Source organism: Bubalus bubalis, chromosome 14 (genome assembly GCF_019923935.1).
Source record: "Bubalus bubalis isolate 160015118507 breed Murrah chromosome 14, NDDB_SH_1, whole genome shotgun sequence".
NCBI lineage: Eukaryota > Metazoa > Chordata > Mammalia > Artiodactyla > Bovidae > Bubalus > Bubalus bubalis.
In genome coordinates, this window is record NC_059170.1 from 5,335,918 (window position 1) to 5,362,165 (window position 26,248).

At 46.6% G+C, this 26,248-nt stretch overlaps 1 protein-coding gene across 3 annotated transcripts in view; it reads left to right on the top strand.

Moving 5' to 3' along the window:
• The first annotated feature begins 2,116 nt into the window (after positions 1 to 2,116).
• Positions 2,117 to 26,248, top strand: part of UBE2V1 (ubiquitin conjugating enzyme E2 V1) — a 29,914-nt gene continuing 5,782 nt past the window's right edge. The window contains exons 1-2 of one of the 3 annotated variants that reach the window (XM_044927542.2): positions 2,117 to 2,138; positions 21,457 to 21,605. In XM_044927542.2, the coding sequence (XP_044783477.1) occupies positions 21,561 to 21,605 (45 nt within the window). In that variant the 5' untranslated portion in view covers positions 2,117 to 2,138; positions 21,457 to 21,560. Of the gene's footprint in view, positions 2,139 to 3,761; positions 3,917 to 21,456; positions 21,606 to 21,773; positions 21,793 to 26,248 lie in introns of those variants that run through there. The other 2 variants (XM_006048336.4, XM_025263299.3) reach the window with 2 other exon arrangements.

Here is a 26,248-nt window from a genome sequence, read left to right on the forward strand (position 1 = left end):
TTGAGTTTTCCAAATTTGCTGGCATATTGAGTGCAGCACTTTCACAGCATCATCTTTTAGGGTTTGAAATAGCTCAACTGGAATTCCATCACCTCCACTAGCTTTGTTCGCAGTGATACTTTCTAAGGCCCACTTGACTTCACATCCCAGGATGTCTGGCTCTAGGTGAGTGATCACACCATCGTGGTTATCTGGGTCATGAAGATCTTTTTTGTATAGGCCTTCCATGTATTCTTGCCATGTCTTCCTAATATCTCCTGCTTCTGTTAGGTGCATACCATTTCTGTCCTTCATTGTGCTCATCTTTGCATGAAATGTTCCCTTGGTATCTCTAATTTTCTTGAAGAGATCTCTAGTCTTTCCCATTCTGTTGTTTTCCTCTATTTCTTTGCACTGATTGCTGAGGAAGGCTTTCTTATCTCTTCTTGCTATTCTTTGGAACTCTGCATTCAGATGCTTATATCTTCCCTTTTCTCCTTTGCTTTTCACTTCACTTCTTTTCACAGCTATTTGTAAGGCCTCCCCAGACAGCCATTTTGCTTTTTGCATTTCTTTTCCATGGAGATGGTCTTGATCCCTGTCTCAGGTATGACCTAAATCAAACCACATGTCTTAAGAACCCTATAGGTAGGCAGGTCTGAGATTTGTTCAACTGCTCAACTACATCATCCAGGTCCTACCTAGCTCTTGCCATTTTTCTGTGCTGGCATCTTTGGTGTGTTGGCTTTTCAGCATCAGGCTTGTGCCTCATGGTATCTTAATGATTGCCACAGCTCCAACCATCACATCATGTTATACAGGGGAAAAAAAGGGGACAAAAAAGGCTTTCTCCCCAGCTATTTTCATGAGAGGAAACTTCCAAACATGCCTTCTCCCCAATTCACTGGTCAGAAAGAACTAGGTCATAGGCACACCCCTGGACCAACCACTGGCAAGAGAAAATGGCAGTGCCTGTGACTGGCTTGGATTCACACCTAGAAGCCAAAACTTCGGCCTCCTAAACAAAACCAGGCTTCTGGAGGACAGAAGGATGTGACGGGCCTGGCAGTGAAAAATGTACAGTACACCTCCTCTCTGAACCTCTCACCTCCAGTCTTGCTGCAGCCCAGTTCAATTTCCCTGAGGTAGCCAGGCTGCACTTTGTTAAAATGCAAACCTGCCCACGCCATTTCGCTTAAAACTTCCCAGGCTTCAGCTCCCTCACCGCAGAGGGAACACCGAGCGCCCAGGGTTAAAAGAACTGGATTCCAAACCTGATTTTACTTCTCTCCTGTTGCCTGACCTGGGGAAGCCATCTTACTCCACCGAGTCTCAGTTTCCAAGTCTGACAAATGTGGAGATAACAGCCAACTCTGCAAAGGTCATTGAGGAAATAAATAATGACAGCAGCAGCCAATACTTCTGTAGCCCTCCCACTGTGTCAAGCTGTTTTCTAAATTCTTCAGTTGTATTAGCCATTTTCACCTTCCCACGCATCTGATAAAATGGGACTCACATCGGCATCAGCAGAAGCTACCAGCTCAAGCGCAGGGAGAGGCTGGGGCGCAGGCGCCAGAGCGATGCGGCTCTGGGGACTAGCTGTGAATCCGAGAGCGCTTTAGCACGCGGAGGACTACAACTCCCAACAGGCTCTGCCGCGCCGCTGGACTACAACAACCAGCATGCCCCGGGCTGTCGTGCTTCATCTAGTCCTCCGGCCAGGCGGACTGTGCAGAAATTCTCTTTATGGTCAGTTTCGCTTGACAGACATTCCCCACGGGAACCAACGAATCTATGCTGGTAAATACATATGCGCATCATGAATAAGAGGCTTTTGTTCTAAGCCTAACTCCTCCACCTGTCAGCTCTGCTTCTGTTTCCTCATCTCTAAAATGAGGATATTCCTAGGAGCTGTCGTGTCATTGAGCTGTGAGGATTAAAAGCTGAATTTGACAGCTTGGTAGATGTCCCCACCTCTCTGGGTGCCCAAGCGTTTATCAACGCATTTTATCTCCATAGCAACCCCCTGAGATTGGTATCCTTATCACCCTTTTCAGAAGGGGAAATTAATGCCAGGAGAGGTTCAAGTCTCTTGCCTCAAGTCACACAGCCAAGCCAAGTGAGTGGCGAACTCGAACCCAGAAAATTTCACTCCAGAGGTGAGTCCACTTTAGGAACCCAAATGCTTCCCATCTGTTATTTGACATTGTACAGTGACTGAAAGTCCAGGGCAAATATTTTGTGTGCCCTTCAAGGTAAATTTGAATCACAAGGTATAATGTCAAGATGACTGCATGTGACCAGTGGTGGGAAGGGGCTTCCCTGGTGGCTCAGACAGTAAAGAATCTGCTCACAATGCGGGAGATCTGGATTCCATCCCTGGGTCAGGAAGATCTCCTGGAGAAAGAAATGGCAACCCATCCCCTGGGTGGGGAAGATCCCCTGGAGAAGGGAATGGCTGTCCACTCCAACATTCTTGCCTGGAGAGTTCCATGGACAGAGGAACCTGGCAGGCTACCGTCAGACACGACTGAGCAACTGAGCAGACTCAGGCTGTCACAAGGAGAATGGAACATGGGGGCAAGAATGGAGGCTGCTGGGACCCTCCATGTGGGAGACAAGGGGAGCCTAGATGTGGACGGGGAGAGAGGTGCTCAGGAGGCGCTGCTGTCAGGACCAGGTGAATTCCGTGCAGGTGTCCAGCTTCCTCGTTCCTTTGTACTGAAAGTTCTGGTCCTTTCTCTGCCAATGTGTAGCTGTGCCACCTTGAAGCAAACCTTTCGTCTCTTCCAGCCTCAGTCTTCCATCCACATAAGGGTTTCTCAGACCACTTATGATAGAGGAGTCAACTTCTTGAATTTAACATTTGCAAATATATGTCTCCTGGGCCTTTGCACATGTCACTCCCACCACCCGCTTCCCATCATTCAGGTCTCTGTTGAAATGTGACTTCCATAAGAGGCCTGACCACCCCTCCCCTGGTTTATTTCCTATCCTATTATAGCGAGGTTCTTCCCTATTTGTTTACTTGCTTCCTGCCTCCAACTAAAATGTAAGCCCATGAGAGCAGGAGCTTGCTTCTTCAGGGATGTATATCCCTCCACAGCACCTATGAAAGTGTCTGGCACATAGTAGATGCTTAGTAAATATTTGATTGAATGAATTAGTGAATAAATGAGTGAATGTTTTCGCTGCCACCTTTTTATTTATATATATATATATATATATGCCTCCGAATCCTTTAACCATCCTGCTTCAGGCCCCTTCTGACCTGGGAGCATTGATCTTGGAAGCAAGACATATGGCCTGGGTTCAAATTCTGACTCAATTACTTAAGGGCTGAGTTTATATAAATGTCTTAACCCCTCTCGCCCTCATTTTTCATTTTAACCCAAACCTCACAGAGGAAAATGCCCAGGGCAAGATAAGTGCTTTTAAACAATATTACAAATTTGCATCTATTTGCTTATTTTTATTGAAGTATAGTTAACTTACAACATGGTGTTAGTTTCAGGTGTACAGCATAGTGATTCAGGTTTTGGGGTTTTGGTAGGTTGTTTTTTTCTTCAGATTACATTGTATTATAGATTATGACAATAGGCGCTCTTTTAAAGCTTTCTTTTCTTTTAGTCACACCCTTCCAAGTATGATCACCCTTGCCCTTCTCACCAAGTACCTCAATACCTGCCTCGCACCAGAGTCTGGAGGGCCTTGCAGGCTGCTGGGCCCTCACGCACGCAAATGTTTCCTCGCTCTACAAGGGCAGGGGGAAAAAACCCTTCCAGGCAACGCGTCGAGAGGCCCGCGGAGCAGGCGTCAGTGAGGTGTCCGCGCCTGCGCACGCGCCTGCGCAGAAGAGCCCGGGGCCGGTGGGGGGTGAAGAAGGGGCCGGCCTTTGAGCGACAGCGACGCAAGATGGCAGCCACCACGGGCTCGGGTGAGCGGGGGCGCCGGGCCCAGCCGGCCGAGGGGGCATGGGCTTGGGCCGGGGGCCGGAGACCCGCACAGGCCCCTGCTGCAGGGCCAAGGGCCTCTGCAGGGCCGCTGTCCGCTGGGCCCCGCGGCGGCGACGCGGGCAGCCTGAGCGGGGAGGAGGAGCAGGCGGTGGCCGGAAGCACGGGCGGGGGCCTGAGGGGCCTGTGGGCGGCGCGGGGAGGCCGAGGCTCCCCCGGGCGGCGTGAGGGCCCTGCGGAGAGGAAGGGCCCGGCCCTGAGGCGCTGCAGAACGGCCGGAGCGGGCGAGGGGCGAGCCCAGGGCCACTCCGGAGGAGTCGGGGGCTGGCGGCTCTTTAGACGAAACCGAGGGGTCCCCTAGAGGACAAGGAGGCGCCCCCAAAGAGATGGAAGGCCTTTATTGGATGCTGGGTGTCTGAGCGGGGGGAGGAGCCTTGGGGATGTCCGTTTGGCTCTGACTTCAGAGAAGCCCCTGAGGAAGAATGAGGGAAGGAAACAGGATACTGATAGGTGACTGATAGGATGCCCCGTTGGTTAAGGGCATGATCCGTGTAAGTTTAGGGGATTGGGTTAGCTGAGAAAATTTTTACGCCGATTAGAAAGGAGTCGTCTTGGGATGGCAGCTTTTGCGGTGGGGGAGCTGGGATTAAGGGCATCTCCACAGGATACGTGAGAAGGAGAGAGGGATTTCTCAGATTCCAGAGGGATTTGGTTGGAGCAGCTGAAAGTGCAATGGCCCCATCATTACCAGGCCCCTATTTGAGGAGATAGATGTTAGGTTTTAGGAGGCGAGCTCTGAGTAGGGCGGTCGGTGGAAGCTTGAGATCCTGGGTGAAGAACAGATGAGTTGGGAGCCCTGGAGGTGTGTGTTAGTGGAAGGGCCAACTGAGGGAAGCCCCATGCAGTGAGTGAGACTGGAAATCAGGTTTCAGAGATGTTCTTCTTAGAAAAGAAACATCTCTTTTATTTGGGTGGGGGAAGCATACCTTAAGAGTGTCTCATATGGAGACTGTCTCTTCTACTCTTTCACGTATTGGTAACATATGGGGGTTCAGGTCAGAAGTTCCCCAGTGGCTGGATGGTCATGGGGAGAGGAATAAATGAGGTGGGAGCTAGAGAAGAAAGTCGAGATGCAAGAGGGATTGAGGGGGCTGCACTCTGGGCCAGGGGGAGTTCTTCCAGACTCTGGTAGGTAAATGGAAGCAGCATTTATTTTGCATTCCCTGTTCTGTACTCCCCTAAGATGCTCCAGAGGATCAAGTCCTGAAGGAATCTGTTTCAGAGTGAACATTCACAGTTAGGGATCAGGGGATGGACTCAAGTGGCCTTCTGGAGGAGACAGGGTGATGATTGTTTGGGGAAGGTCCCCCGGAGGGGCCAGTGAGGCAACACAGTCAGATTCTGGAAGTGCAGGATTTGGGAGTGACAGAGCGTCCCCCTTTTGGCGAGCAGGGTGTCCCCTGAGGTGTCTGGCAGTGAAACTGGCCAAAGAATTCCTCCCAAATGAGGTGACCATGGGCGACCTCTGATGGAGGAAACGAACAGGACCACCGGGCTGGTTACTGAAGTTCTCCAGCTGTATAAGGCCATGGCAGCACTGTTAGGAGAGGTTGGTGGCCTGAAGTGAGCAGGGTGAGGGAGTCTGTCTTTCCCGCATGTGACTCCTCTAGTATCCTGAGGGGCCATCTTTGTCTGGTTGCTAGAGTGGGCATGGAAGGAGTTGGACGTCGGGGGTCTGACCGAAGTCACCTACCACAAGCTGTCTTTTACACTGAAAGCCATGGGGTCTTCCTGAAGGATAGAGGAAACCACGCCTCCCTTTCCTGGATTTGGATTCAGCTGGAACAGTGCTGAGTCAATTCATTTACCAGGAGACTGCCACAGACATTCTCAGAAGAGAGGGGCTGAGTCAGGCCAGACTTTCCGTGAGGCTTCTCTCAGTGGAGTATCACCCGGCCAGGTTGCTGTGGACTGGGGAGGCCGTTCACACGGCTGTGCCCGTAGCCCCTGTCCTACGGTGATATTGCCGCTCAGCTCCTTGGCAGTGACTGGAGATTGACTATCTATAATCAGGTTCAACAGCTACTTAATTCTAACTTCTTGAGATCCTGCCAGTTGAAGAGTGCTTCATAAACGCTGTGGTCATCAGATAAAACATGGTCAGCTGCTGTCTGGTGGCGTACAAGAGCACTTGGCATGGTTTAGGTAACAGGGAGCAGGTTTTGAGATGCCCTGGAACAGGACTTCCAGAGCTCCTTTGTCTGTGTGCTCAACAGATGTTTGTTAAGAATGTACTGTGCCCCTTTATGGAGAGTGAACAAGGTGGACATAGCCCCTGTCCTCGAAGAGCTTCTAGTCTAGTCAAGGAGAAGCCCATTAAAGGAATACATAATAAGATTTCAGATAGCAGTGAACACTGTGAAGGAAATTGTGTGATATGGTGCTGTCCGGAGAAGTGGTCAGGGAAGGCTTCTCCAAGAGCAGGTATTTGAACTGAGGCAGATGAGGGAAGGAGCTGGTGGTGTGTGTCACAGGCTGGGGCTGGGGGACAGTGAGTGGAAAGGCCTTGTAGCAGGAATCCGCCTGGCAGATTGAAAGAACCGAAGACCTCACTGTGCAAGGGAGGCTTGTTAAAGAGATGGGTTAAAGAGAGAGGGCTCTGGATTTTATTCAGTGTGAAACGAATCCACTGAATAAGCACTGGGTCTGAATTAGGCATTCAGTAAATATTTGGTGAGCGCATGAATGAGGGTCTTAAAAAGAGAGGAATGACAAGATCTGACCTCTACTCCCAGGCAGTGAGAAGAGTGTCGAGTGCTAAAGTGGGAAGCAGAAAGATCATATTGCTACGACTTGGGGCAGACTGCTGGGTTGAACTAAAATAAGTGTACAGGGCCCTCTGCTTTCTAACCCTGAGAAGTCTTTCAGGTGTGGTGAGGGGCCCCGAGGCCTTCCTTAGGCAGCTTTAGAACAAGCTTCTTGATGAATCTGGGTCCCTGGGTCCCAGGAAACAGCTGTGACGCCTTTGAGTTCCTGTCAGGGCTGAACTTAGTTTTCTGTGGTCACTGCTTTCAGCAGTTGATGACAACACCTTTCTACCTCTTTTACTTCTGCAGTGTGTGATTTCTGCATAGGTCTTAGAGGGTGGAACTGTGAAAAACCCACCAGAATCCTCAGGATGCTCGTGTTAGGACAGGTTATTTCCTCCTGCCTTGACCAAGATTGCAGGGCCTCAAAGAGTAACCCTTGGCAGCCAGGTCTTTCCTCTGACCCAGCATCCCTCAGGCTACCCTGACAGTTAGCCAAAAATGTAGTGCCAGAAGAGTAAGCCCGTTACATTTTAAACCCGCCTGTGTTGGAGTGGCTCATACAGCCCTCTTACGAACATGTCACCACATGGGCGGTGGAGGTTACAGTCTTCCGTTCCGTTCAAGAGTGTTCCCCAGAAAGCTGGAGCTGGCAGATGAGAACCTGTAATCTCTTAGCTGGTCTCCTTCCCGTGTGTCCTGTGTGAGCATCTTCTTTTGCCGGTTGTAGGTAGGTGTCTTTTGTACGACAGGGACTCTGCTTTCAAGAGAACGTCATGTGGTGCTTAGCTGAAGACATACCATTCTGCCCCAGTGATAGAAGGAAACGCTGTGTTGGGCCAGAACAACCTGTAGTTCCTCGTAGGGACTGCCAGGGTGTGATGGCCACGATTTTCCCCTTCGCGGGAACTTTAAAACCACCCTCTTCCCCCAACTAGATTCTCTTTCTCTCACCCTCGCTCAAGTCTCTAATTCTGAAAGTCCCCAGGGAAGCACAGAGCAGCGCACTGGGTGACGGAGAGATGTTAAAACCATTACTTTTACATTGCATATAGTGTTTTAGAGGTTTCCTCATGCTTTGACTTACCTGCTGTATCATCTCATTCAACTCTCCACAACCCGTGTGCTCTCCAGGGGAGGTGTTGGCCCTGTGGCATTCCCGAGGGACATTGGTGGCTGGCCGAGGCGTGGTGACACTCAAGACTAGAGCCGGGGGTTTTGACTCCGGTTCCTTTCCCAGCTTACTCCAGCACCTTCAGAAGGAAATGGAAAGACGTGGATTTGGCCGTGTGCTCTTCCTTGGTCTTGGCGTGTTTAGTCTTGGTGAGAATGGGCTTTAGTAAGAAGTTGGTGCCACCTGTAGCGGGAGCTCTTCGCAGCGTCCCTGACTGCCTCTTACCCCGTTCCGGGCTGTGCGCCGTCTGATGAGAGCGAGGGCCACCGCTTGCCCTCGCTTACACTGCGCATGCAGTGACTCGCACTGGCTGGGCTCCGGGCTCCGTGGTGTCGTGTACAGAGTCTGTCAGTCCTGGTCTTCAGGCACATGCAGGCCTTTCAGACTTCTTTTTAAATGGCACTTCTAGGGCTATCTATGTGCTAGACGCTATATTAAATACATCATCTCGTTTCTGACAGTAACCCTTTGAAGCAGGTATCTGTTGTGAAGATGAGGAAACTGAGGCCCAGAGAGGAGAAATGACTTGCCTGAGGCCCAGAGCCAGGGCGGGGGATCTGGGGTGCAGAACTGGGACAGCTCTGCTCCAGGGCGTGCGCTTTGGCCACAGCAGCATTTTTCCAGCTCCCGTTGCCTGTTCTCCAGCTGGGCATCTCAAGTTCCTTCAGCCGTTGGCAGGTCTGTCGACATTCCTGCCTTGGCAGATTGGTCCCTTCATGGGTGGATGAAAATAACACCGAGTAGGGTTCTTTCTTCATTGTCACTTTGACCCTGTGCAAATCCATAGATGTAATCCCAGAATAGATGCCAAATCCTCCTCCTCTCTCTTGGCATTATTGCCACCGAGACAGTGGTTCCTACCAGAACCACCTTTCTTTCACCTAGAAGACAGCAAAGGCCTCCTGCTTACAGTTATGCCTTTTTCCAGTCCATTCGCTATAGAGGAAGTAGAATGACTTCTCACAGACGAGAAAACAGAAACTGCCACTCCCAGCAGAAAGCGCTTCGTGCTGTGCTTAGAATAAAATTCCTCTCTCTTCCACGGCCTTCAAGGCCCGCCGTGGTCTTGGGCTTGCCTGCCGTGACCTCTCGTGATACGGCACCTCTGCTCCTGCCCTTCCACTTTGGGCAGCTTGGCCTGCACGTGACTGACTGCCTGCTTCTCCGCCTTCAGGTCTCAGCTCTCCAGAAAGGCCGTCCTTCACACCCTTTTCAGCCTGGTCTTCTCATTCATCACAGCTCTGTTCTGTTCTCTTCTAAAGTGCTTAACCTTGTCTGAAGGTTTCTCAGGGTGTTTCTGTCTGTTTGGGAGTGTTTTTTCTACGCATATTTTCTGGGCCTCTCCAGTAGGACAGGATTCTGCCTTGCTCTTTGCTATGTCCCTAGCACCCGTATGGTCCCTCGCAAATAGCAGGCACTCAGCAGACACTGAGTGTCACAGTGAACTAATCCGGGAGGACAGAGCGAAAATGCCTGTTCAACCTTTCAAAAAGGAAAGCTCTTGCCCTGATTAGTTGGTACTTACAGAGGGACTTTAGAATAGCATTAACTCTGCCCTCTCCTTCCCTAATGTCCTGAGACACTTACCACACCTTATTCTTTGTCTCCACCCCTTTCAGAGAAAATACAGTCTTTGGCCTTCGTCACCCTCGCAGCAGAGAAACGTGGGGCCTTGCATTTTGTCACCAGCTGTTGTCGCATCGTCTGGACATAAGGATGATAAAAGGGGGGATGTTTCTTCCCCTAGATGCTGCTAAGTCGCTTCAGTCGTGTCTGACTCTGTGCGACCCCAGAGACGGCAGCCCACCAGGCTCCCCCATCCCTGGGATTCTCCAGGCAAGAACACTGGAGTGGGTTGCCATTTCCTTCTCCAGTGCATGAAAGTAAAAAGTGAAAGTGAAGTTGCTCAGTCGTATCCGACTCCTAGCGACCCCATGGACTGCAGCCTACCAAAGCTCCTCTGTCCATGGGGTTTACCAGGCAAGAGTACTGGAGTGGGGTGCCATCGCCTTCTCCGATTCTCAAACTGGAACACGTTAGAATCACCTGGAGGGCTTGTTAGGTTGCTGGGCTCTACCCTCAGTTTCCGATTGGATAATTCTGTGCTGTAGTTCAGTGTTCTGGTGTCTGGCCTGAGAATTCACACTTCTAGTGGGTTTGCAGGTGATGTGAAGGCCGCAGGTCTGGGGACCATACTTGGAGAATCATTGCCGTAGAGAAGGAGAGAAGAAATATCCTCCTCTGGACAGGCCCTAAGTAGGCACCCAGACTTGACTTGCTGGTTGCTCAGAAATAAAAGTTACCAGCCCCCTCACTTTATGTCAGGAACATTTAATCCAGGTGCTTCACCTTCCAGGCATCATTATTTCCCCAGATGGTAGCACCACCAAACTCTTGGCTCAGTTCACTGTCTTCCCTGAATGGGCACCCAAGTCAGTTTCAGCTAGTAGCTTTCTTCCCAGAGAGACCTGTGAGGCGCTGCCATTTTAAATCAAGACCCAAGCCACGCCACGGTTTTCCAGGGTTGACCTGCTGAGATACCTGCCACTTTGTAGCAGTGATTTTCCCAAAAAGATGTTTTAAAGGGCTTCAAAATTCTTTTTGTGCCACAAATATTTTAATATGTTGCTGTGTTCCACATTACTGCATTAAATGTTGTACTAGGACATGATGTAAAACCCTATCAATTATTCATGCTTTAACCTGGTTGTCATCTTTTCTTAGTGATATCCTGCAGCTGCTGACTTTTCAGTTTATATTTAGCCAAGAGAATAACTGGCTGACTTTTAATACTGACACAGATCCAGGAAAAATCCTTCTGGATAGAAGAATTCTGAAGTAACAGTAACAAATGCTTTCTTTTTATAAATCTTGGGTTGCTGTGTTTTTTTAACACCTTGATAAAGTTATCTTAACATTTTCATAGTTAACCTTTGAATAGTTACAGTTTATTAAGATTAACAAGAGTCCATTTTTACATACTCTTGTAAAGGTATTGTCTCTTGAAGCTGTTTCTTCAGCTGCCTTTTAAGTGAAATTTTAGGAAATTTTAGAGATTTTAGGAATCTTAAAATTTAGGTTAATTCAGTGGATTGAGTGCCAGAGGAAGAAAATATGTTAGAGTGTTACTGAGTTTTTCTAACCTGTTAATACTTCTGGTTTTTGATATATATGGATTTAATTTTTAATATATTCACTGAAGTCTTTTGTTTAAAGTAACATATCATGATTTTGAAACTATTCTCTCCCGTTGGGATGGGATGAAGTCCCCCTGCGACTGATACACTCACAGGGTCTGTAGGATCTCTGACAAGTATTTGGATTTTTATCCCTGGAGTAGCCCCTGAGGTTCTAGAAGAAGGGTGTGGTCAGGCCATTCAGAGCTAAATGCTCTTGCTTTGTAGAAAATATTGGTGTATTAACTTTGTAAGCAGTTTCTAAATGGTTTGTAATATCAGTAACATGCTTTCATATATATTTAATGAAGCAAAGTTCAATTTGTAGTGAAGAATCCTTGACTTGTGTGGTCTGGGGGGAGAAACAGTTTTCCCTCTTTAAAAAAAAAAAAAAAAAGAAAAAAAAAAGGGGTTCTCTAAAAGTCTTGATCACACTTCATTAAAAAATAAAACTACTTATTGAATTTTAATTACCTCAAAGTAAAGAACCTTTGGTGTCTCACTTATATAGTATCAGTATTTTGGCCACGCAGACCATATTAGAGGCTATGATAGGAGAGGAAGAGGTGCTGGCTTTTCTTGAGGCAGGAAGCATTAATTGAGCACCATTGCATGCCAGGGAGCATACCAGATCCTGGGGATGCGGAGTGGAATGAGTCACAGCTCTTAGCTTGAGAAGCTGTGAGAGTGAGTCAGACAATAAAAAAGAAAGAAAATGAAATTTAAAGAAAAAGAAAAGGTACAGTGCAGTCATTGTGTGAAGGACCACGGGGTAGGGGACGAGAGGCTCTAAGAGGCCCTCCACAGACTGCCCAGCTCCTCGTTGAAGGTTGGTGTTTCTTTTTCATATCCTCACATTCAAAATTTAACATATAACTTTCCTGGGTGATTTAAAATCCATATTAGTCCCTTGGACGATCTTTATAATATTAGACTCCCTTTTAGTAGTGCTGTGAATATTTCCCTGCCATGTTTCCAGAAATAAACCAGAGTTAGAATTTTGTGACACTGAGCATTATTCATTCTCAAACAACATCCGTAGCTAACACCCAGCCACCCATTGATTCATTCAGCAGGCATTTGAGTACATGCTTTGGCAGAGCACTCTGACGTATTGGAAATTCAGTAGGGAACAAAATAGAAGTTTTACTCTCAGGGAATTTATGTTCAGATGGGAGCGACAGACAATAAACAGCTAATGAAGTGGAAACGAATACTGTACGTTTAAATGTCAAGTGGTAATGGTGCTGTGAAGAAAAATAAAGCATGATAAGGGAATGGGAAGGTAGACTTCAGATGAAGAAGAAGGGAGCCCACCACCATGCCCAGCTCTGGGACAGAGAATTCTGGGGTGAGTGAGCATCAAGTACAAAAGCAACATCAGATGGCCTGTTCAGAAAGCTTAGGGAGGCTAGTGTGGCTGGAGGAGGAGGGTGAGCAGCGAGTGAAGGGAGGCAGGAAATGATGGGGAAGTCGGCGGGGCTCTGTGGGTGAGCTCAGGAGTTTGGGGTAGGTGGAAGGGGCAGCCGGGGGAGGGTGGTGAGGGGAGCCATGGCATCTAAGTCACCCTTAAAGGGCTCGCTGTGGAGAATAGCCAGTAGACAGAAAGCAGGCGGGGCTGAGGCGGCGTGCGCTGCAGTGCTTGTGGACCGGACGGTGAAGATGGTCGTGTTGGGGATATATTTGGAAATGGGTTAAATATGGGGTATAAGGGAAAGATTTCTCACCATAACTCCAGGGTTTCTAGTCTGGGAAATCTGTACCATACACTGAAATCGAGGGGTGGGTAGTTTTTGTTTTTTGAGGAGCGCAAGGGAGTTTTTTGGAATTAAGTTGGAGAGGCCTGTTAGGCATCTAAATGGAGATGGCTAGCAGGCAGTTAATTAGAAATATAAATTCAGTTCAGTCGCTCAGTCGTGTCCCCAACTTTTTGTGACCCCATCAACTGCAGCACGCCAGGCCTCCCTGTCCACCACCAACTCTTGGAGAGCACCCAAACCCATGTCCATTCAGTCAATGATGCCATCCAACCATCTCATCCTCTGTCGTCCCCTTCTCCTCCCCTCAATCTTTCCCAGCATCAGGGTCTTTTCCAGTGAGTCAGCTCTTTGCATCAGGTGGCCAAAAGTATTGGAGTTTCAGCTTCAACATCAGTCCTTCCAATGAATACCCAGGACTGATCTCCTTTAGAATGGACTGGTTGGATCTCCTTGCAGTCCAAGGGACTCTCAAGAGTCTTCTTCAACACCACAGTTCAAAAGCATCAATTCTTCAGCGCTCAGCTTTCTTCACAGTCCAACTCTCACATCCATACATAACCACTGGAAAAACCATAGCCTTGAGTAGACGGACCTTTGTTGGCAAAGTAATGTCTCTGCCTTTTGATATGCTGTCTAGGTTGGTCATAACTTTCCTTCCAAGGAAGGAATCTTAATTTCATGGCTGCAGTCACCATCTGCAGTGATTTTGGAGCCCAGAAAAATAAAGTCAGCCACTGTTTCCGCATCTATCTGCCATGAAGTGACGGGACCTGATGCCATGATCTTAGTTTTCTGAATGTTGAGCTTTAAGCCAACTTTTTCACTCTCCTCTTTCACTTTCATCAAGAGGCTCTTTAGTTCTTCACTTTCTGCCATAAGGGTGGTGTCATCTGCATATCTGAGGTTATTGATATTTCTCCTCGCAATCTTGATTCCAGCTTGTGCTTCCTCCAGCCCAGCATTTCTCATGATGTACTCTGCATATAAGTTAAAGAAGCAGGGTGACAATATACAGCTTTGATGTACTCCTTTTCCTATTTGGAACCAGTCTGGTGTTCCATGTCCAGTTCTAACTGTTGCTTACTGACCTGCATACAGGTTTCTCAAGAGGCAGGTCAGGTGGTCTGGTATGCCCATCTCTTTTAGGATTTTCCACAGTTTATTGTGATCCACACAGTCAAAGGCTTTGGCATAGTCAATAAAGCAGAAATAGATGTTTTTCTGGAACTCTCTTGCTTTTTCCATGATCCAGCGGATGTTGGCAATTTGATCTCTGGTTCCTCTGCCTTTTCTAAACCAGCTTGAACATCTGGAAGTTCACGGTTCATGTATTGCTGAAGCCTGGCTTGGAGAATTTTAAGCATTACTTTACTAGTGTGTGAGATGAGTGCAATTGTGCGGTAGTTTGAGCATTCTTTGGCATTGCCTTTCTTTGGGATTGGAATGAAAACTGACCTTTTCCAGTCCTGTGGCCACTGCTGAGTTTTCCATATTTGCTGGCATATTGAGTGCAGCACTTTCACAGTGTCATCTTTCAGGATTTGAAATAGCTCAACTGGAATTCCATCACCTCCACCAGCTTTGTTCGTAGTGATGCTTCCTAAGGCCCACTCCACCTCACAGTCCAGGATGTTTGGCTCTAGGTGAGTGATCACACCATCATGATTATCTGGGTCGTGAAGATCTTTTTTGTAATTCTTCTGTGTATTCTTGCCACCTCTTCTTCTTGGAGAGTCATTAGCGCCCTTGGTTTGGGTAAGATCACTTGGGGAGTCAAGTAGACAGAAAAAACTGCGGCCAGTGAGCTGTGTGCTGAGGCCTGGCAGCCAGTGGTGGGAGGTCAGGTCAGGGCGAGAGGCTTCTTAGTGCATGAGGCTGCGGAGAGAGCCTGAGGCTTAGGGAGGAGTCACAGGACCAGCCGGGGGCAGCATGGGGGGGGGGGGGCGGGGGGGGGGGGGGGCACTCCAGATCGGGAGGTGGGGCCTGAGCGTCCATGACTGCTGGGAGCAGTTTGGGTGAGTGACTCGCTAGAGAACCCTGAGTGGAGTAGGTGCAGGTCAGGTGAAAAATTGCAGACAAGGAGTCAAGACAGCTCTCTTGAGGTTTTTTTGCTAAAAAAGAGCAAAGAAATGAGCCAGTAGCTAGAAGGGGATATGGGATCACGTGACGGTTTTTTATACTATGATGGTGTGCCGATGAAGGTGATTCAGTCTCTGTGCGTGGTATAACACCAAGTGCTTCATAGGTTTCAGCTCATTGATTCTTCCTCACCTCCTGCAGAAGCAGGAGTATCAGGAGCCCGGTTGTGCTGAGGCTTAAGGTGACTTGCACGGTCCTCAGCTACATCTCTAGAAAGTGGCCGAGTGTGGACTGGAGCGGAGGGCCGTGCTCTCTGCTGAGAGATGGTAGAGTTTTCTCTAAAGTTACGTTCTGATTCTTGTTTGTGGGAGGTAACTTCGCCATTACTCTGACCAGCCTTTTCAAAATAGAGTAATCAACCAGATATCCTTACATTTGTGATTCTACTTCCATGGCTTCCATGATGGCTCAGATGGTAAAGAATCTGCCCCCATTGCAGGAGACCCAGGTTTGATCCCTGGGTCGGGAAGATCCCCTGGAGTAGGAAATGGCAACCTACTCCAGTATGCTTGCCTGGAGAATTCCACGGACAGAGGAGCTTGGCCGGCCACAGTCCATGGGTTCGCAAAGAGTCGGACAAGACTGAGCGACTAGCTCTTTGATTTTTTTCACTTTCCATGGCATCGAAAGATAATTTATGTGAGTACACACATATAAGGGGCTTCCCCAATGGCTCAGAGGAAAAGAACCTGCCTTCAGTGCAGGAGACGCAGGAGACACGGGCTCGATCCCTGGGTCGGGGAGACATGTAGGGAAGCATGGGTTGACTTTGTGTTTATCTTTTACAAAATGGACTTTTTATTCTTTGCTCATTTTTTTTTTAATTGTCAACAAACACTCATCTGAAGGCCACCATGTAAAGGCCAGTTGTTTTAATATCTCCTGATAAAAATGGGAACCACCACCACAGCCATGCAGATTCATCTGTGCTACCTTAACTCTTTTAATGTCCCACCCGCCTCAGCCTGTAAGTTGCTCAGTAGCCTGTTCTGTCACCATGGTATCTGCTCCAAGCAGATGCTTCTGCCTTTGTATCCTGAGATGTTCAGAGTAACACATCCCTAACCTGGCCTCTAATCCTTCAGCACATCCTGAACATTACCTGGGAGATTGGCCTTATCTCTTGCCCTGCTCAGAGCCCTTTGCAGCTCCCCACTGATTACCTTCAGGACAAAGTCCAGTCCCTCTTAGAAACACAGCCCCACCTCTTTAGGGTTCATCATATTCCGAGGGGTCTATGACCTTCTCAAAGGTTAAGAAAACATTGTCTTATGATTATATTTCTCTTGTATGTTTTAATAGTTTTGTTTTATTGGACTTCGTGTGTGTGTGTCTTGTTTCCATAGTGAGACTTCATACTCTGATTGGGAGGCTCCTGTTTTTTATTTCTTTCATAGCCCTTGTAAGGTCTAGCATAGTGTAGGATGAGTGTTTGGTAATTATTGTACTGAAAAGTGTGTGTATGTATATATTACTGACAAGTTTATGGGTAGGGGAATGTTGAGAAACAGTTAAAAAGCCTCACCAACTTTCAAAATTGCGGTCCTAAAATGTGTGGATTTTGCTGGTGAACGTGGAGTGAGCTCAGAGCTCAGTTTTAGACACATGGAACATGGAACCCTAGACGGTTCTTTACTAGATCAGTTCAGTTCAGTCACTCAGTTGTGTCCGACTCTTTGCGACCCCATGGACTGCAGCATGCAAGGCCTTCCTGTCCATCACCAACTCCCAGAGTTTACTCAGACTCATGTCCATTGAGTCAGTGATGCCATCCAACCACTTCATCTTCTGTCATCCCCTTTTCCTCCTGCCTCTTAAGAGTTCAGTATATCAGCTAACCAGGTACTCATCAGCCACTTCTCTTTAAATATCAGAAAAAGCTAAATGAATCACGGCATACTTTGTTTTTTCAGTTCCTGATTTCTGCTGGCTGTTCTTCCCCAGGCTTTTAATCAGTTTTTGAGTGAAAATAAGTTTATGGCTTAGGGAAAATTAACTAAAAAATAAAAAGTAACAGCCATCTTAAAAAGCTGTCCACTTTGTGGACTTAAATTCTTCAAAATTTAGCTAAATAAAGGTTAACTGAGTGCATAACTGCCTTATGCCAGATTGCAGCCTTTATCAGTCTTTACTTACTCTTACCCTTAGAGGGTTTAAAATATCCTCTGAGCTAAACCTCGGGTGTTAAGGCTCAAAGGGATTTTTGAGAACAATTAGGTGACCTCAGATGTTGCAGAATGGTGGCCCATAAGCAGAATCTGAATCACAGACACTTGGCCAGAGCAAAGGAGTGACTGTCCCCTTTAGACAGGACATATATTCTCCAGTTCACGTCAGTTCTTAACACTTCCTGTTGTTTTGAGCCAGACATTTTAAAGAAATTTGCAAAGCCATACCACTCTTCTAAGCAATTTATTTTTGCTCTTTGGAAAACATAGTTGTCTGTTATTTATCTAAACACATAGTGGTTTGTTGTGGTTGGTTATTAAGTGACTTAAATATTTTTACAATTTCTCAGCTTTAATTTTGTAATTTGATAAATAACAATAGCTATAACCCACATAAAAGGCTCTTTGAAATCTTCAGTAATTTCTAAGAGTATAAAAGGGTCTTGAGACCAAAAAAGCTGAGAACTGCTATTCAGATAGAATAAATGCTTACTGTAATTAATCAGTATATATTACAGTTATTCTGATATTTATATCTATACTCCAGCTCCTGCTTGGACTATTTCTAGACTGCCTAGTAGATACTGGCCAATCCAAAGTCATTTATTAAGCTGTTTTAATGCCTGTTTCATAATTGACTCAAACTGAATCATCCCATAATGTCAGTATGGAAGTAACAAAAGCTGACTTTGTCCTCTGTGGTGCTCAGTTACTGTTCCAAATGCTAACCTAAAATAAATTTAACTGCCTCATTTTTTTGTTGTTGTTCAGTTGTGTATGTAGGCTTTGCACGCTTTAAGTAATTGAATGTCGAATTCACTACCTGCTTTGAAAGTAATAGCAACGAGCTTGTGATATTTGGATGAAGATTTCCTAATCAGGGGGACCTCCCTGGCGGTCCAGCAGTTAAGACTCTGCTTCCCCCACAGGGGGCTCGGGTTCAGTCCCTGGTTGGAAGCTAGGATCCCACATGCCAAGTGGTGTAGCCAAAAAAGTTTTTTTACAAAAAGGATTTCCTAATTAGACCTGGTTGTTAGATGAAGAGGGAACATTTACAGCCATAAGGATATTCTTTGCTAAAGTTTACAGGAGGAACAGTTACACCTGAAGTAATTAATCCAACCTGACTTTAAAGATCTGACACCAAAAAAATAGCACAATTTTTTTGGAATTTCCTCGCGCTCCAGGGGTTAAGACTTAGTGCTTTCTGGGACCTTCCTTGGCTTCAGTCTCTAAGGTCCTGCAAACTGGCGCAGCTCCCCCCACCCCCCACCCCCAAAAAAAACGCCCATTTTTTTATCTTGCCAAAGAGAGTAAGTTGAAATAGAGGTCACATGTATATGCATAACTTCATTCAGTGATGAAGGGCTTAGCCATGGCAACTACTGGACTTTGCTGGATCATTTGAACAGGGTTTGGTAACACTAAAAAACACAGACCACTTAGAGAGTTAGTCTCTTAGGGAATACCATTAGGTGAGATTCCCCCTCTCAGGAAATCCTCCGTCCTTACTTCAACCAGGTGCCAGGTAACGAAAGGCTTGGAGAACCTGAGGGAGTATGACCATGTGACTCACCTGGGGGAGGCGTGGAGGCAAAGCAGATCGCAAGTGTGCTTTGGTTGACATGGTTCTAGGTGTTTTCTTGATCAAATACCACGATCGTGGTTTTGGTTTGTTTTTTATCATAGAATAGAAAGGGGGCTGGAGTCCCCCATAATTCTTGCCCAGAGATAACCACTGTCACCATCGTGTCTCCTTTCCAAATTTCTTAAGATGTCACTTAGCGTCTGTGCTAGTTTGCAAGGGCTGCCAGAACAGAGTGCCACAGACTGGGTTGCTAAAACAATGGAAACTCAGAATTCTGGAGGCTGGAAGTCCAAGATCAAGGTGTCAGCGGGTTTGATTTCTTTGACTTGCAGGTGGTTGCTTTCTGACTGGGTCCTCTTGTGGTCTTTACTCCGTACAGGTGTGCATGCCTGTTGGGCACCTGGGTTTCCTCTTCTAATAAGGACACCAGGCAGACTGAACTAGGGCCCACCCTCATGGCCTCATTTCAGCTTAATCACCTTCTTGAAGGCTGTTTGCAGACATGGGCACATTCTGAGATGCCAGGAGTTAGGGCTGAGTGTATGAATTTGAGGGGACACAATTCAGCCCGTCACCCCACCTGGGAACCGGTACCTCAGATATTTATCCGCCTTCCTATCAGCACAGCTCCGTGCTGTGGGCACATTCATCTTGATTAGTGCAGGGTTATAATTAACCAGTAGTGATAGCAGGGGTGATGCAGTGAGTTTCTCCCTGAGCCGAAGGAGTTAGGATTGTTAACGGTTTAACTTTTTCTAAACAAAAGGCATTGTATTGTCTGCCTTCTTGCTTATAATATCAAAAACCTCCTTCAGTTTTGTGTTTGCTGGAGGAGACTTATTCAGTGTAGCTGAATAATCCAGTTGGCTAGTCTTTGGGTGAAAAATGCTAGTGTTTTCCAAATGGACCATTCAGGAATGCTTTCAGGATTTTTCTGTTAAGTTTCAGTCAGCTGACTCTCTTGCTTATATTTATTTTTAAAAGGAAAATTTTATCATTGTCATAAATGAAAAATTAGTATAATATTACCTGCCCTAAATAGGTTATTCTCAAAAATAAATACATGACTGTAGAGGGAACTCTCCACTCATGTACCATCCTCAAAAAGCTTGGGGGCCATAGGCGCTTCTTTGCCACACTTCGTAGGCAGCCTGACAGCACGTGTCGCCACTCAGGCCTCTGAAATAGCGGGACTCCTCACCGCCTTCGCTGCTGCCGCCTGCGACCTGCTGGAATCACTGCCACGGCCTCCCGCCTCTGCCCTGGCTCCCCTCACTGCGCTCTTCATACAGCAGCCAGAGGGACCCCGTCACTCCTCTGCTCGCAACTCCAGTGTTTTCTTTCACAGTTGGAGCCCCTGATTTCCTATTAATCTTCCATCTCACTGACTTGGTTTTAGCTAAATTGGTATCTTTGCTGTTCTTTGACACTCGGGGCAAGGTTGTGCTTCAGGACCTTTGCCCCTGCCTGGAAGACTCGCCCTTCAGCCACCAATAAATCATGCTCCCTATTTAAAATTGTAACTTCCCCCATCAGTACTCTCTGCTCCAGAACACCGCCATCTGTCATATTAATAATTTGCATGTATTTCCATCTAGAATGTAAGCTCCATGAGGGCAGGCATTTTTGTGTTGTTCACAGCTTATTTCATGGTGCCTGGAAAAGTATCTGATGTCCTCAGATATTTATTCCAGTCGAATTAATAGTAGCGGGTTCTGCTACTATTGGAAAATACTAAAATATACTGGAAGCGCCCCCCACAGCTGTGAGTCCCTCCAAGTGGGTCCTTCCTCACAGTCAGCTGCGAAGTGCTGCTTGGCTCTGAGAGTCTGGCCTTGGGGGCTCAGTAAAGAAAGCTGGTAACTTGCCTGGATCCCGAGTTTTTCCCGGAGGAAATAGTCTGAGTGCCAGGGGAGGTGGGGGACAGGTGGGCAGGCCTGGTTGGGAGAGCAGCATCCCCAGCTGGCCCCGGTACCTGGACTCTGTTCTGGAAGACACCCAGAAGCAGTGCGCGCCTCAGCCTGAACTCGGGCACAGCGGCATGAACCTGGAGAGGTGTTTGTGTGCCTGCTTCCCCGAGCTGCTTGCCAGGCTTGGGGAATTTTAGAAACAGGTAAAGCAGAGAACCAGCTACCCTCCTTTAGCTTTTTCACGAGAAACTGTGACTTAAATATTTGAAAATTTTCATCCGTGCTGCCTTCACTTGACTCTTGAGTTGATGAAGGGGACACTTGTTACATGCTCGGAGTAGGACAGCTGTTCCTTCTAAGGTAGTTTTAAGAGTCATTCCAGCAAAGGAGCACACGCTTAGACTCAGAGATGTAGAACAAGAATAAAACAAAAGAAATAGCCTCTGTTCTTCCAAGGCACTTTTATCAACACTTTATTTATGGTTTTCATGTCAGACTCAGGGGCGCAAATTAGCATTTCTACTGGTAAAGCCTTTGTGACGTCTGTCAGCGCTCCAGGGACGGGGGCGGGGTACTCTAGGTTCCGTCACCCAGCCGTGGTTTAGTCGCCAGCGCCCCTCCTTCTGGTGTGCTCGTCGATACAGGTAGCTTCGCGAGCGGCAAGCTTGAGGCGCGGCCGCTTACAGCAGTGCTTTGCATGTAAGCATCTTTATTGTCAGGTAGAGATAATGAGCGACTAGCTCTAGGCTTACAAGTTCCCCTGGAGTTGCTAGTATCTTGAATCTCTTTCCATTTATTTTAGGAGTAAAAGTCCCTCGCAATTTCCGACTGTTGGAAGAACTCGAAGAAGGCCAGAAAGGAGTAGGAGATGGCACAGTTAGCTGGGGTCTAGAAGATGACGAAGACATGACACTTACAAGATGGACAGGGATGATAATTGGGCCTCCAAGAGTAAGCGTCGAGCTACGGCTATAAATGTCAATGTCTTACATTCACTGTGCCTCCTTTTAAAAACTGTTAGCCTTATCACGGGAAAAGCTCACCAATGGTGTATTTTCTGAAATGTGGCTATTCTTTTTTGACCAGTTTCAGTTTATATATTTGCACCTCCTCTGATGCTGTTTAATCCCTCTAAATGGTAAGCAAAAATCTGTTCAGACTCTTAGTGTGAATTTACGTGACGATGTAGGCAGTGAGGCTTGAGGTAATTGTACCGTTAGATGTAGTTTAGAACAAACTCTTGGGCTTATCAAATAACAAGGCTCCAGATACAGCCAGCATTCCTGAAGGCACGGTCTAGACTGTGGAGAGCCTCCTGGGTTGTGGTTTTTATTCATCGCTTCCCAGTCCTATCACGTATCTGTGTCCTGGTTCGTTGGGCCACTCAGCAAAGGGTCTGCTCTGGTCTGTTCCAGGCACTGTTGAGCCCAGAGACCTTTGCAAAGAAGACAGAGACAATGGGGATGAGGAATGTGACCTCTCTTAAGCTGTGTAATTAACAAGAGTTCCCCGTCTTCGTAATGCCAGCTAACCTTTTTTTATGGCATGAAGTCAGCTCCCCAGAAACATCGTTTAATTCTCACAAGAGCCTGTTGTTAGGATGCTCTTGTGTAGTTGCGTTCCATTTTACAGAAGCCAACTTGGAGAAGTCTGCACAGAGTCACTTAGCTGAGAATTCCCAAACCAGGTCTCACTCCAGAGCTTGTATTCCTAACTACTAGCCTATATTGTCTCCTTCCTATTTATATTTTGAGTTTTCAGCTGTTCCTATTATAAAATTATCTAGTGTTAAGTAATAATTTGATGTGGAAGTGAAGAGATAGACTCCAGTAATGTGACACTCATTTCAGACAAGCTGTAGGAGATTTTGAGCATATCAGGCCCTTTCCTGGAGAAGGCATTGGCAACCCACTCCAGTACTCTTGCCTGGAGAATCCCATGGACGCAGGAGCCTGGTGGGCTGCCGTCTACAGGGTCGCACAGAGTCGGACACGACTGAAGCGACTTAGCAGCAGCAGCAGCAGCAGGCCCTCTCCTGTGTCTGCTTGTGCTTGAAGATGGTCAGTCATTCTGCTCACCTCGTGCACGGCTCTGCACTAGTTCTGGGAGGTAGAAAGACACGGGGGCTCTGGCCCTGGCTGAGAAAGGAAGCGTGTGGGGCTCGCTCAGTGTCAGGACCAGCTGTTGTTCATCTTGGATTGTCATAGGTGCTCAGGGCGAATGACTGGCTTTGCCATGTACTTTTCTGAGTCATTTTTGTGACCCTGTAGTTTTGTTTGCGGGGGGTGGGGGTGGTTAAAAAATGTGCAGTCTGTATTTACTCATTTCTTGATCTTTTTTTTTTTTTAATCGGTGAAAATCAGGATTTTCTGAATCTCATTAAGTACTAGGGAAAACCTGATGCAGAAGGCTTTTGTCTTCACGCAGATCATTTCTTGCTGTCTCTGAAAGCCCTTAGTATAGTGATGGTTTCCTTCACTGCGTTTCATCTCTTCTTAAGAATGGTTTAGGTTTTTTGAAGATGAAAACTATTCTTCCCTCCTCTTTACTCTCCAGAACACCTGGAAATGACTCAGAATGAGGTAGTTGTTCAGTAGATTCGTTAATCAACAGACCGGTTTTCAGACTTGAGCGTAGTGAGGATGAACCAGAGTACAGCAGTGAGTACCCTGAAGCACACCACGGCCGGGCGCGTTGAGTGAGCACACTCAGCGCTGCCGCTGAGCCACTCAAACACATGAACAAACAAAGGGAACGCTCAGTTCTGTAAAACAGCCTGATCCACCTAAAACACTTTAGATTACCCTGAATTTCAATTGACCTCTTTCCAGAGGAAGCTGTTAGTGAGTAGCTACAGTATGCAGGGTACTTCCCATATATCCTTTGCATCTTTTTTTTGTTTTTAATTGAGACATAATTCACAATGGAGAATTCACTTACCATAGAATATACTTTTAAAGTGTTCAGTTCAATGGGTTTTTTAATCGTATATTCAGCACTGTGCAACTATCATTAACTTGAGGGCATGTTCATTACCCAAGAGAGAAACTCCATGCCCTTCGGCAGGCACTCCCATTCTGCCCTCTGCCCTCGCGTTCCTCGCCCTTGACAATCACTGATTTTCTGTCTCTCTGAGTTTGCCAATTCTGACATTTCATGTAATTGGGATCAATGTGTGGCCTTTTGTGACTGGCTTTTACTTATCATGGTGTTCTCAAGGTTCATCCATGTTATAGCACTTACCAGTAGCTTTTTCCTTTTTATGGCTGAATAATATTCTTTTAAATGGATATACCATGTTTTGTTTATCCATTAATTGATGGACATTTGAATTTTTTTCACTTTTTCTTATGAATAATACTGCTATGAATATTTGTGTATAGGCTTTTATGGGGACAGATGTTTTCACTTCTCTTACGTATATACGTAGGAGTGGGATTGTTAGATCACATGATAACTTTGTTTACATTTTAAGCAACTGCCAAACTGTTTTCCAAAGTAGCTGCACTGTTTTATATTCCTGCCAGCAGTGCATGAGGATGTGCATTTCTCTCCATCTTTACCAATTCTTATTATCGTGTCTTTTTACTCTTACAGTTTCTGTTCCTTAAGGTTAAAAGCAAAGACATAAAAGGAACTACCTGCTTCTAGGTGCTTCCTGTGACCAGTCTATTTTGTGGTTAATGTACAAGGTATATGCTGTGCAGCTGGAGTGTCAGCCTCATGATTAAAGCATCTGAATAGAACACTGAGGAACTCCTCTCCCTGTTACATTTTTGTTGTGTTACTCAACAGAATCCTCCACCAGTATTTAAAAAGCATGTACCAAATGATCCAGCAGTTCTCGTAGGAATTTACTCCTCTTTTCTTGAATGTATTGCCCCAAATCCTGTATGTACAAAATTATCTCATGCCTTATTTTCAGTACTGGCAAAATACTGGAAACCGCCGGAGTGTCTTTCAGTAGACCATAGTATGTACTGTTTAGCTTTTCAGAGGAATGAGACAGATTTATGTGTGCTGAAATGGAGTGATCTCCATGATACTTAAGTGGGAAAAAGGTACAAAGCAGTACCCAGAACATGCTGTCACTTGGGGTCGGGCTGGGAGAGGGAGGCGGAGGAGGTGGACATGCTTGTGCTTCCATGTGCTGAGAACACTTTGGAAAACAGAGAAGAAGCCCATGTCGGTGGTTGTGTTCTTAAAAGGAATCACTCACTAGGGCCAGGGCGGGAAGGGAGACTTATTCCCAATACCTTTTTGTACTCTTTGAGTGTGCTTTAATCATATGAGTGTGTTAGCTATTTGAAAATAGATATGTATATATATTTTTTCTTTTTGTAAAGCAAATCTTCCAAACCTAAAAGCAAAGCTTCCTGTCCAAGTGCCCCTTGCAAAATTCGGCAAACATGTGTGTCCACGGCATTGCATGTAGAGGATTTCTGCTCTGCCCATGTGGTGTAATGGTAGCCGGGTTACAGAGCGGAGTCTCTCGGCCTTGGCACTGCTGATGCGTTGGGCGGGGTGGCTCTTCGTTTTGCAACTGTCCTGCCACTGGCGGGTGTTAGCGGCATCCCCGGGGTCGGGACAGCCATAAACATCCTCAGGTGCAGCCTGCTTCCCGCCACTTCGGGAGTGGGACAAGGACGGGGTCGCCCTGGTTGAGCAGAACCTTTACACCTCTGGAGTTCTCCGTGATGATGTTTTTATAGGTGGGTTAGAGCCTAGCTGTGTGTTCATACACATACTTATCTAAAAGTAGTCTGTGCATACTTAGGAACAAACAGAATTACAGGAGTGTGTGAAGTAAAAGGGCAGTGATCCATTCCCCGTTTCATTATACTCTCCACAGAATAAAAACTGATCACGTGGTGTGTGGTGTGTTTCTACTGGCATTTACTGTGGGTACACAAACCTAAATACATAACCATTTTAATAAAAATGAGATTAATGTTTTGCAGCTTTTTTTTTTTTTTACCTTAACAGACTGTGGACATCTTTCCATATCAGTATATATTGACCTGTCTCCTCCTGAAAAGCTTTCGGCTACATGTCTGATACGTGAATGTATTCTCATAGAGTTTTTCAAACAATACAGATTAAGCAGTTCACTTTGTACCATTTAATTCTTTGTGTCAGTCAGGAAAAGAGAAACCATACTAAATATTTCAACAGATAATTTAATATAGAAATTGATCAAATAAGTGTTGGGCTGAAACAAAGCCTACTAGGGGAACACACAGAGAAGGCAATGGCCCCCACTCCAGTGCTCTAGCCTGGAAAGTCCCATGGACAGAGGGGCCTGGTAGGCTGCAATCCATGGGGTTGCTAGGGGTCGGACACGACTGAGCGATTTCACTTTCACTTTTCACTTTCATGCATTGGAGAAGGAAATGGCAACCCACTCCAGTGTTCTTGCCTAGAGAATCCCAGGGACGGGGGAGCCTGGTGGGCTGCCGTCTGTGGGGTCACACAGAGTTGGACACGACTGAAGTGACTTAGCAGCAGCAGCAGGGGAACACAGATAACACTAAAAAATAACCACAGCCTGGGTCTGGAAGGCTGAGTCAGGGGATGCTAGGACCACTGAAACC